At 43.1% G+C, this 13,317-nt stretch overlaps 1 protein-coding gene across 1 annotated transcript; it reads right to left on the reverse strand.

The window, feature by feature from the left end:
- Positions 1 to 4,721: 4,721 nt before the first annotated feature.
- LOC137536805 (zinc finger protein 432-like) lies at positions 4,722 to 9,198 on the reverse strand. The gene has a single exon (XM_068259004.1). It carries the CDS (start codon positions 9,196 to 9,198, stop codon positions 7,852 to 7,854), a length of 1,347 nt encoding a protein of 448 aa, XP_068115105.1. The 3' UTR covers positions 4,722 to 7,851.
- Positions 9,199 to 13,317: the final 4,119 nt, after the last annotated feature.

A 13,317-nucleotide genomic window follows, 5' to 3' on the forward strand; every position in this document is an offset into this window, starting at 1 on the left:
GCAAGTCTTCCACCACAGCTGGCAAAAATGCCAAAACTAGACAAATCTGAATTGATAAGCCAATTCAAAAGTCGTTTTGGATCAAGTCCTGAACTTCTTTCTCTTTTATTTAAAAAAAAAAACAAATTATTTCGATTATTTTGGAGACAATTTGAAAGACTATTAAGAATTTGCATAAAGAATATTATTTACATTTTTATAATGGCACTGTAGCAATATAATCTATTTTGAAGAATTTGTTTTTTGTGTCTATTTAAGGAAATGTTATACCGTAGTTGAAGTTTGTAATATCAATATTTTCTATATTTTTGGAATTGCCTTATTTCAGCCAACTTTCCTGTTATAAATTTATATTTTTTTTAACTTTGTACATCATTACTTCATATTTCATAAAATGTTAGTGTTGGATATAATTGGGTGGTGGATTATCTTAGGCCACGTTTATGTGGGCATTGCGCTATGACAGCAGCAAATCAGGAAAGCGGCCCCACATGTTATGCGCGCGCTGCGTGGGGTATAGTGCCTTCACTTTAGCTGTTAATGTGAGCATTTGCGGTAACACACTGCATGTGGTGCATTACCATTCTGCACTCCTTTGTGCCACAAGGCACCCGCTGCACTGTGAACGTTGCATAGGGGTTGCATGACAGTGCAGCAAGCTGTTATGCCACACTGCAATGCACTACTGCGAACAATGCCTTAGGTAGCGTTCACAGTGGTGTGTTGCGGCATAACGGCTGCATTTTAATGGGGCTTGCCGCACTTCAATTCACCCACTATGCAACATTCACAGTGCAGCGGGTGCCTAGTGATACAAGGGAGTGCAGAATGGTAACACACTACATGCAGTGCTGCTAAACCCACGCATTGACCGTAAAGGTAAAGCATACATTTTATTGACTGTATGCTTTACTGTATATGATGCAACGGGGGCATTACGTGTGGGGCGCCACTGTCCCAATCTGTTGTGTCAACGGCCTAAATGAAAAAAAAAACAGCCATGTTGAAGGCAAAAAAAAAACAAAACAGACCCTCGAGCAATCTATATCCCAAGATTTATTTATAGGTTCTCAGAAGACAAACGGCTGTGTCTTTCTGTTAATTTGTTGGCATTAGACTCATGCTGGGAACACACAGTGCAATTTCCTGTCCGACCGATGGGTAATCTGACTGGGAGTTGTATTGTGCGTGCATGCCCGAATTGCTCCCAATTGATAAAGGGATCAATTTATTTATAACTTCATAAAATTGATCCTTTTATTGATCAAAAATTGATCGGAGATGTTGGAAATAATCATCCGATTCCTGTTGATCTGCCTGGAAGTTGCATTGTGTATTCCCAGCACAAAAGTGGCCATACACTGGTCGATATGGTCAATAGATAGATCCCTCTCCGATCATTATGTGATCAGAGAGCGATCTATCTTCTCAAATCACTCCACACACTATACACAGATTTTCAGTTGATTTCAGCTTGAGCGAGCTCACAGGTAAATCTGCTGCGAGCGCAGACAGCATGCAGCCAGAGTGTTGACAAAGCTGCTACTGCGCATGCACGGCGCATACAAGTTCCAGTTGAAAGGTCATGACTTATTTTAGTCGAGGCCTAGTAGGGGAGGAATGCCGGCTGAACTGAGCATTACATGACAGAATGGGCTACACTGTACAGCAGGGGATACATACATGGATGTAAGTGAATACTATTCTTATAGCCATTTTGTTTTTTCATCTTAGATGTCTTTTAATATAGAAACAAAGTGCTCCATCTTTGGATTCGCCAGAAATAAGTAGGTTCTGTTCAGATCTATAAAGGGTAAATCCATTAGCCTGCAGAATCCATTACCTTGGTCATGTCTGTGGCTGGGGGGGAAGTAAACCATGGTGGAGGATGTTTCCCTGGGTGAGAAGCAGGAGCTGGAGTTCTCTGCTGCAAACCTCATTAGAATGGGAGCAGTTCATGCTGACTTGTCTGAGGAAGGACCTCCGTATCAAAACCATGAAGAACACAGACCTGTACTGAGTGGCAACCTTATTAGACCCCTGGTACAAACAGAGATGCTACCACAATCACAAGGTGGCCGAAATGCAGAACTTCCATACCAAACTGAGACCGATGCTGTTTTCTGCTTTTCAGGGTGGTGGTAACAGTCAAAGAGGTGCCAAAAGTAACACTAGTTAGGCGGCGAAGACACCTAAGAGAAGGCTCTGGATCCTAATGAGCCTTCTCGTTCCTCTGACAGTCCCTGCATTTCCAGCGCTGGATCCCTGGTTCAAATCTCCCGCCACGGGAGGCTTCGAATGTCTTTGGGAGCCTGAGTGCTCCAGAAGACGGGCGGCTCTGTACTGGACCAGGAGTCGTGTAAGTATATGGTGACGCAGAGATTTTGAAAATGTTGGCGGCGTTGCGATGTGCATGCGCGGAAGCGTATTTTTACAATACGCTTCCGTGCACTTCCATATACACAAAACAGGAAGTGACCTCAAGCACACGTCACTTCCTGTTTGGCCGGATGCCATAATGGAAATACCGCATAGTAACACGGTATTCCCCAAAGGCCGATTTAGCTGATGCTATTTTTTGGCTGATGTCAATATGAAGTGTGAAGCCGGCAGGCCTTAAAGTGAATGTGAGTCAGATACTCACCTAAGGAGAGGAAAGGCTCGGTCCTAATGAGCCTTCCCTCTCCTCTCCCGGTGCCCGGTCCCGCGCAGGATCCCCCGTGGCAGTATTCGACCAGTTCGGTCAAATACTGCCACTTCCGCATGCCGAAGGGAGCTTTCGGAAGCCTTCGGGAGCACTCAGGCTCCCGATGACGCGGCCGCTCCATACTACGCATGCGCGAGCGCCCTCTATGACGCGCTCACGCGTACGTAGTATGGAGCGGCCCGTCTTCGGAAGCCCGAGTGCTCCCGAAGACCTGCGAAGTCCCTGCGGCGGCGGACGCGAACGGGGGAGCCAGCGCAGCACCGAGGGCACCGGGAGAGGAGAGGGAAGGCTCATTAGGACCGAGCCTTCCCTCTCCTTAGGTGAGTATCTGACTTTTTCTTTTTTTAAACGGTACCCATTGGCTTTAAGGTCCCTTTATTGTCTGGTCCCAAACTGCTGCATCCAAAGCTGGTTGTAATGATGAGTATTGTCAGCTCCTGTTTTGAAGAAACTCCAGCCAGCAGCTATACAGTCCAAGATGGAAATTTCAGAAGCTTAAAAAGGAACTTTATAGAAAATGTTCTTCAGCCTGATTTACATTCTTACATTTATCACAGGTGGCAAGATTGTTTTGCTCCTGGCAGGTGCCACTCTGCGAAATGTTTGTTGTGTGTTCTGAAATGTGCAGAAACAACATCTTGTCTCCCAGAATGCACTGGGAGGGGAAGGCTTTGTGACATTATAGCCTAGGCTAAACATCATGGGGAGGACAGGGTTACATACCAATATACAGCAGTATGCAGATATAGGAAATGTTTCTGATCCCAAAACCAGGATAATTAACCCATTCAGGTTCCGTCGTTTTCACGTGAGAAATGTTCACCTCCCATTCATTAGCCTATAACTTTATCACTACTTATCACAATGCACTGATCTATATCTTGTTTTTTCCGCCACCAATTAGGCTTTCTTTGGGGGGTACATTTTGCTAAGAGCCACTTTACTGTAAATGCATTTTAACAGGAAGAATAAGAAAAAAATGGAAAAATTCATTATTTCTCAGTTTTCAGCCATTATAGTTTTAAAATATTACATGCCTCCATAATTAAAACTCGCGTATTGTATTTGTCCATATGTCCCGGTTATTACACCGTTAAAATTATGTCCCTATCACAATGTATGGCGACAATATTTTATTTGGAAATAAAGGTGCATTTTTTCTATTTTGCATCTATCACTATTTACAAGTTTAAAATAAAAAAAATATAGAAATATTTCATCTTTACATTGATATTTAAAAAGTTTAGACCCTTAGGTAAATATTTACATTTTTTTTTTTTTTATTGTAATGTTTTGGTTTTTTTTATACTAAACATTTTATTTGGGTACTTTTGAGAGGGTGGGAGGTAAAGAATAGATTTATAATGTAAATGTGTGTTAATTCTTTTTGTTTTGTTTTTTTCAGGTGTAGTATTACTTTTTGGCCACAAGATGGCGGCCATGAGTTTGTTTACATGACGTCACTCTAAGCGTAGCACGCACTTAGAGTGACGCATCGGGAAGGAGACGGTCAGAAACAGCTCAGCTTCCGAGAGAAGCTGTCGCTTTTTCAGCGGGGGAGAGGAATCAGTGATCGGGCTCCATAGCCCGATACACTGATTCCTTGGCTACCGAATCCGCGGCCAGGAGTGCACGTGCACGCTCGGCCGCGGGGGCGCGCGGCAGCGCGCATGGTTCCTGGACGTAGAAACTACGTCCAGGAACCAAAATAGGTTCATGTAGAATTGGGTATCTGGAATAATTTACTGCATTTTTCTATGAGGTGGATTCATTTTGCGGTGTTCAGCACGAGATACATTGATGACTGCAGGTTAAATGTAACACGCGCTGGCGGCAGCGTAGCGTGCGCTCTTTAGGTGCGCGCGCTCCTTGTAAAGTACGCACACTAGTGCAGGACCACGATACTTGACTAGTGTGCGTACTTTACCTTAATGAAACAACCCCTATGGTGCCTCTTTAACATCCAGTATGACAATCAGTATTTTTATACAGTAAAAACGACAACTACATAACGTGAACTGAAGAACACTTTATTATTAGCACAAGAAACAATATACCTATCAGTGGTAAAAAAAAAAAAAGGTACTTCATTAATTTATCTCTCATGCAAAACAAGATTCAATATGATTCCTGGTCATTTCAGGTAGGCTCTGCATAACCTGCTAGCTGCATGACTTTGTATAGCAATAGGTCACACTCACAGCTTGTAATTAGATGTGATGGGGGGAGGGGTGTTTTGAACTTAGACGTGATGGGGGAGGGGGATGGTCCCAAGGAGTAGGTGGGAAGCCTCTGAAAGATACAGACGCTTCCCTCTTCTTAGGTAAGTACCCAAGTGTCAGGAATAGCAGCATCCATATTACTTTTAATATGTTTCCTTTGAGGTCAGCCTTTACACTTTGCAGACTTAGGCCTCTTTCACAGTGCGACGTTAAAGTCGCACTTTGCAGAAAGTCGCACGTTCAGCTTACGTTGCAGAAAAAAACGTAGATGTGAACCGGGCCTAAGTTCTTTGTTTATACAAGACGGGCTTAAAGAGAATCTGTATTGTTAAATTCGCACAAAAGTAAACATACCAGTGCGTTAGGGGACATCTCCTATTACCCTCTGTCACAATTTTGCCGCTCCCCGCCGCATTAAAAGTGGTTAAAAACAGTTTTAAAAAGTTTGTTTATAAACAAACAAAATGGCCACCAAAACAGGAAGTAGGTTGATGTACAGTATGTCCACACATAGAAAATACATCCATACACAAGCAGGCTGTATACAGACTTCCTTTTGAATCTCAAGAGATCATTTGTGTGTTTCTTTCCCCCCTGAGGGGGTAGTGCATAGCAGAACCACAACACTGAAGAACTTGGCAGCCTTCCAGACACAGGCTGACAAGTCTGACAAGGGAAAGATACATTGATTTATTACAGAGACTGTGATAGTACAAAGTGCTGCAGTAAGCCAGAACACATTAGAATAGCTTTTGGAACTTGTAGGATGATAAAAAACAGGATGCAATTTTTGTTACGGAGTCTCTTTAAATCTAACCCGATGGACTTAGTAAACAGTAAGTGGCTATAAAAACGAATTAGTTATTTTTAAGGAGATACTAAGGATCAGTGGAAGTATGTAAATACACCACCAGGACCTTACTCTTTTGATCTTTGAAGGTATTACTTTAAATTCAATGGCACTTTATAAAGACAGTGTTACTCTGGTGTAAGACTGGCACAAATGTAACTGAAACATGTTTATACCTGGTTTAAGGTTTCGAAAGTTTCAATAAAAAGAGAGTCAGTAAAAAAAAAACGTATTTACTATTCACAGATCCATGGCTTTTATAACATCAGGACTTATGTGTATTCAGTCTTCTGTCTTATTTGAATGCTTTGTTTCTGGATAAGGGCCTCAATTCACTAAGGTCCATTCGGTAAAATTCCTGCCTAGGGCAAAATACTGAATGCGGTACTTCAGACTATTTTATTTTTCTATTCACTAAGCTTTTGCCACATGCAATAAATTGCCAACAGAAGTCTTTGGTAAGTGTGCAGTAGTGCAGGATGCTGGTGCATTGTGCAGTGGCAGAGCTGGTCTGTGTTCAGTGACAGTCTGGGGGTGCTGCCTCGCCTAGGCGGCTGGGCGTTCTGATCCCTTGTCCCAGCTGATTCTTCTTCTGCTGCTGTTCTGTGACAGTGTAAAAATGTAAAAAAAAAATCCCCAACACCCGTTAAGTCTGAATGGCTCTTCGAGTCATCTGATTCACTGTTTATCAGTCATTTCCCTGCACCTATAAAGGGATACAGAGAAACCTTTTTGAACATGCTTTGCTTCTGCATCTGTATTTTGTTACTTTATGATATCCCGCCTGGAAGTATATCGGCACCAATGGGATAAGCTGTCTGCTTTGTCTGTCATTTTCACCACGTCTGAAGTTACCGACAGCTTCAGGCTGGTCTGAAATTCTGAACACTTTTACTTGTTTTACCAAATGCTGAAATCTTTGTGAATTGACACTTAATGACATATATTGAGGTATTCACCGCACAAGTTGGTAATTTACCTCACTGGTTGGTCATTTTACTTTCCCATGCGGTAACAGGCTTAGTGAATGAGTTTTTTATAACATGATTGGCAAATTAATCTGTTTTCTGCATTACCATATTTGGTAATGCTTTGTAAATTGAGGACATTGTGTATGTAACTGTATTTCATAGTATAGACAAAAGAAGGAATGTGGTCAGAAGGTACAAGAGACAAAGAAGGTCGGTATAATGAGTGAAGGGAGACCCCACTGGAAACGTCAGGAAGGAATTATGCCTATTACTTCTAGATGGGAAAAGCATATGCTGTACACATTTCTTGTGTCTATTTACAAAACAGTTCATGTTATAAAATGCCTCCATATATACATAACCATAACCTTTCTATAGCCCTTTTCTCCCATAGGACTCAAAGCGCTTCGGCTCTCTCAGATTCAGTAATTGGTAGTAGGATGAAGTATTCACACAACAAAAATTATATATCTGCAAATGTGAAACTGAACAGGTGGGTTTTCCTTCTGGATTTAAACACGTCCAGCGATAGAGCTGTCCTGATCTGCTGAGGTTCCATTACGTATGAAAGCAGCATGACGGAAGGCTCTGGGACCAAAAGTTTCCAGGTGGACTCTGGGTATGACTAGATTTCTAGACCATGCGGATCTGAGATTGCAGATATTGCTACTCAGCTGTAACATTTTTTTTGATGTATCCAGGTCCCAGAATATTCAGTGATTTAAATGTCAGTAGGCCGATCTTGAATAGGACCCTCCATTTTATAGGCAGACAGTGAAGGGAGTGCAGGACTGGCGTTATGTGGCAGTGACAGGGTTAGTTAGTTAACAGTCTGCCAGCAGTATTCTGTATCAGGTGTAGGCGGTACAAGTCCTTTTTTGGAAGGTCGGTGTAGAGAGCGTTACAGTAGTTCAGTCGGGATGTGATGAAGGCGTGGACTAAGGTTGGGAGATCTTCTGGGGGATGAGGTGCTTGATTTTTGAAATGCTCTTAAGGTGAAAGTAGGATGATTTCCCCACAGCAGAGATGTGAGTTCTGAAGTTTAAATCCCCATCAATTAGAACTCCCAGGCTACGCACATGCTCAGAGCTGTCATCAGCATCAGCGTTTATGTGTCTTCATATGCTTAGTTAAAATTCTCTTCTCTGTAAAACATTTCCCACACTCTGAGCATGCAAAAGGACGTTCACCTGTGTGAATTTTCTGGTGTGTAAGAAGGCGTGCCTTATTAAGGAAACCTTTCCCACACTCTGTGCATAAAAAAGGCCGCTCACCCGAGTGAATTCTCTGGTGTCTGAGAAGAGATTCTTTCCAAGTGAAGCATTTCCCACACTGTGGACATGAAAAAGGGCGCTCGCCCGTGTGCGTTCTCAGATGTGTAATCAGTTGATGCTTCTGAAGAAAACCTTTCCCACACACGGAACATGAAAAAGGCCGCTCACCTGCATGACGTTTTTGGTGCATAAGGAGGTCTCCTTTCTGAGTGAAACATTTCCCACACTCTGAGCACGAAAATGGATTCTCACCTGTGTGACTTCTCTGGTGTATGACAAGGACTCTTTTCTCAATGAAGCTTTCCCCACACTCTGAACATAAAAAAGGCCGCTCGCCTGTGTGAATTCTCTGATGTCTAAGAAAACTTCTTCTCTGGCCAAAGCATTTTCCACATTCCGAACAGGAAAATGGGCGCTCACCTGTGTGGATTCTCTGGTGTGCAAGGAGCTCTCCTTTCACAGTAAACCCTTTTCCACACTCTGAGCATGAAAAGGGCCGCTCACCTGTGTGACTTTTCTGATGTCTAAGAAGATTTGCTTTCTGAGTGAAGCCTTTCCCACACTCCGAGCAAGAGAAAAGACGTTCGCCTGTGTGACTCCTCTGGTGTTTTAGAAGTCGGTCTTTCACAGTAAAGTATTTCCCACATTCTGAACATGAAAAGGGCTTCTCACCCGTGTGTTGTATCTGGTGACTGAGAAGGTGGGCTTTACGAGTGAAACATTTCCCACACTCAGAACATAAGAATGGTCGCTCTCCAGTATGACTTCTCTGGTGTGCAAGAAGTTGCCCTTTCTGTGTGTAACATTTCCCACACTCTGCACATGAAAATGGCCGCTCCCCAGTGTGCACCCTCTGATGAATCAACAGTAGTGAATTCCTTTTAAAACATTTACCACACTCAGAGCATGGAAATCTCTTTTCAGCTCCCTGTCTAACAGTTCGAGGTTTGCTGGAAGATGATTCTCCAGGATTAGAGCCATTTAGTGTTTTATCCTCATTGTAAATTCTGTGGCGCATTTTTCTAGTACTTGGGTTTCCTCCTCGAGAACGCCGCATGCCGCTATTATATTCTGCTCCATAATCTGGGGGTGAGACAAGACGTCCCTCCGAGGTGTTCCCAACATCCTGTCCATCTATTGGAGAAATAATATTATTGTGAGAAAGCACGTTCATTGTTCCTGCTTTGTTTTGTGAAGTCATGTATGTTACTCTAGTAGATGAAAGTGAAACAGAATTTTACTGGGAAATTCATATTACATAGACAATAAGATAAAGTGCTCAGGAGACCTATACAAATTCTGTCACACTGGCCACTGTGTACATACAGCGATGTCACTGCTATGGTAAGATATGGAGATGGACCTCTCATATGGTGTACAGTGTCACCTCCTCATTTGTTGGGAACATGATGTTATACTGAGGAATGGAGATGGGCCTCCCATATGGTGTACAGTATCTCCTCCTCATGTACTGGGAACATGTTATACTGAGGAATGGAGATGGGCCTCTCATATTGTGTACAGTGTTTCCTCCTCATTTGCTGGGAACATGATGTTATACTGAGGAATGGAGATGGGCCTCCCATATGGTGTACAGTATCTCCTCCTCATGTACTGGGAACATAATGCTATACTGAGGAATGGAGATGGGCCTCCCATATGGTGTACAGTATCTCCTCCTCATGTGTTGGGAACATGATGCTATACTGAGGAATGGAGATGGGCCTCCCATATGGTGTACAGTATCTCCTCCTCATGTACTGGGAACATGATGTTATACTGAGCAATGGAGCTGGGCCTTTCATATGGTGTACATTATATCATCCTAATTTGTTGGGAACATGATGTTATACTGAGGAATGGAGATGGACCTTTCATATGGTGTACAGTATCTCCTCCTCATTTGTTGGGCACACAATGTTATACTGAGGAATGGAGATGGGCCTCCCATATGGTGTACAGTATCTCCTCTTCATGTACTGGGAACATGATGTTATACTGAGCAATGGAGGTGGACCTTTCATATGGTGTACAGTATCTCTTCCTCAATTGCTGGGAACCTGATGCTAATGTGAGGAATGAAGATGGACTTACTTTTCATACAGTGTTCAGTATATCTTTCCCATTTGTTGGAAACAAGAAAATACAATGCTTATTGGAAAAACTGAAGATGATTATAGTGTCTTTACTGTATTATCAGTTTAGTACTGACCAGTGCTCATTGGTGAAGGGATTTCCTCCTCTTTACACGATTCATAGGTGTCTTCTGGTTCCTCCTTAACTTCTACTTTAATAATGACCACACCTTCACTCTACAACAAGAGCACAACTCTGAGAATGTGACTTATAAACTCCACTCAGCTTCTCTTTGGATCATACAATGTAAAGTCTTTATTGTTTCACTGCTGAAGCTGTAAGAAAGTTAATCCTTTGGGTGTCTTATGCTGGGAATACACAATTCGTTTTTTGGCAGATTTATTGGCCGATCGATCGTTTTTCCAATCGTTTTCAACTCACTTCTATGAAAAAAAAATTGATCAGAAAAACGATCAAAACCAGATCAGACCTGTCAGAAATTATCTATTGAGCTATCTATCTGCCGAAAAAACCCATTGTGTATTCCCAGCATGAGGCCTGTAATGGACTGCTACAATGCCCACAGGATAGAGAGACTCAATAGAGGATACTGGCTGCTACTCTTGTTTATTGTGTGAGCATATGTTATAGCTCAGAGCATTCTATGCCAAAATAAAGTGCAGAGAGCAGCATAGAGCATAAGCATTATATCTAGAGGAAATGCAAGCTACACATTAAGCTTTCTACCTATCTACAGAGAAAGGGAGTAGCCAATATACTTGGATAGCAAAATGCAGAACAAAATAAAGCATGGCTGTATGGGTTACCGTCCTGGGTCTCCAAACATAATAACTTCCCCGCCCCCCATTCTGTCCAATACCACCACCCTACACATACATGTGTGGCCAGTCACACACACAGCTCAGCAACCACCCCTCCATGCAGAGTAAGTGCAGGGAGCAGTGTATATTTTCCTGTTCCAGAGCTGTGTTGAGTAGGGATGATCAATGATATGCAAATACTTCTGAGTTTATGCTAATTTATGCTTGCAGCTGCCAGGAAAAAAAAAAAAAAAAAGAACTGATGCAGGACCGAGGCAGTTAAATAAACACTGTTCCGCTGGAGGGAGGAGGAAGCAGGAGAACATTCCCAGGGATCCCCCACTTATGCCACTGGTCACAGCAGAGTCACTTTGGTATTTAGTTAAATTAATATTTTTACTTCGAGGAAAACGCCAGCGCATACCACTAAAGCTGCATCTGAAATGACGACCAGCTCATGTGTGCAGCACCTAAATAGACTTTCTGCACACTTCACATTTAATTCAGATGCAAATCATATGCAATCTGCTTGCTACTACTTATCATGCAAACAGGAAGCTCAGGAGGAAGGGCTGGGAGCAGCTAACCTGATAGTTACATACTTACAGAGTTAAGAAACAGTGGGGGAAAGGCTGCGCATCCCTAAACACATGCTGCAATTGAATGGTTAATCGCACAGGCATACACCGCCTCTGCTAGACTGAAAAATGCATGCCCTGCATCCAAAACAAGTGCTAACATTTATTACGCTAGGAGGAACTTTGGCTTCCAATATGGTTTGCATGCAAAGTATAATGTACTAGACACTTGCGCTACGGTGAGGCAAACCTCCGGGCAAGTGACCTAACCTAACTTTAAAACCTTGGGAGCAGCTAAGCAATAAAAATGTGTAACTTAAAGTATGCAAACCATATTGGAAGCCAAAGTTCCTCCTAGCGTAATAAATGTTAGCACTTGTTTTGGATGCAGGGCATGCATTTTTCAGTCTAGCAGAGGCGGTGTATGCCTGTGCGATTAACCATTCAATTGCAGCATGTGTTTAGGGATGCGCAGCCTTTCCCCCACTGTTTCTTAAAGAGAACCCGAGGTGGGTTTGAAGAATATTATCTGCATACAGAGGCTGGATCTACCTATACAGCCCAGCCTCTGTTGCTATCCCAAACCCCCCCTAAGGTCCCCCTGCACTCTGCAATCCCTCATAAATCCAGCCATGCTGCTGACAAACAGCTTGTCAGAGCTGGCTGTGTTTATCTCTATAGTGTCAGTCTGCTGCTCTCCCCGCCTCCTGCAGAACTCCAGTCCCCGCCTGCATCCCTTCCCTCCCTGCTGATTGGAGGGAAGGGACAGGGGCAGGGACCGGAGCTATGCAGGAGGTGGGGGAGAGACTGACACTACAGATGTAAATACAGCCTCACAGCATGGCTGTGATTTATGAGGGATTGCAGAGTGCAGGGGGACCTTAGTGGGGTTTGGGATAGCAACAGAGGCTGGGCTGTATAGGCAGATCCAGCCTCTGTATGCAGATAACATTCTTTAAACACACCTCGGGTTCTCTTTAACTCTGTAAGTATGTAACTATCAGGTTAGCTGCTCCCAGACCCTCCTGAGTTTCCTGTTTGCATGATAAGTAGTTGCAGGTTTGCATATGATTTGCATCTAAATTGAATGCGAAGTGTGCAGAAAGTCTATTTAGGTGCTGCACACATCAGCTGGTGGTCATTTCAGATGCAGCCTTAGTGGTATGCGCTGGCGTTCTCCTCGCTGTTCAACAAAATGTAAATTACACTTTTTTTTTTTTTGCTTAGCTGCTCCCAAGGTTTTAAATTTAGGTTAGGTCACTAGCCCGGAGGTTTGCCTCACTGTGGCGCAAGTGTCTAGTACATTATACTTTGCATGCAAACCATATTGGAAGCCAAAGTTCCTCCTAGCGTAATAAATGTTAGCACTTGTTTTGGATGCAGGGCATGCATTTTTCAGTCTAGCAGAGGCGGTGTATGCCTGTGCGATTAACCATTCAATTGCAGCATGTGTTTAGGGATGTGCAGCCTTTCCCCCACTGTTTCTTAACTCATATTTTTACTTACCTGGTAATGATGAGGGATTGTATTATCTTCTGATATACAATCCTGGGAATAAAGAGGACCTGTGCATCTCTCTGGTGGGTCTCTCTTACTGGACACATCTGTAGGAAACACACACTAATTGAGAATGCAGAGGATGAGATTGCTGTAGACCAGGGGTGCCAAACACAATCATCTAAGGGGTCAAAATCTAAAACACAGTCTAAATTGCGGGTCAAATTGTTTATTAAGATTTAACATTTACCGATCAGTCTAAAACGAAGCGGCACAACTATAGCTGCCATGGGGGGTCCCAGGTTTAGTCGGCTTTGTATC

This window comes from Hyperolius riggenbachi, chromosome 10, assembly GCF_040937935.1.
Source record: "Hyperolius riggenbachi isolate aHypRig1 chromosome 10, aHypRig1.pri, whole genome shotgun sequence".
Classification (NCBI taxonomy): Eukaryota; Metazoa; Chordata; class Amphibia; order Anura; family Hyperoliidae; genus Hyperolius; species Hyperolius riggenbachi.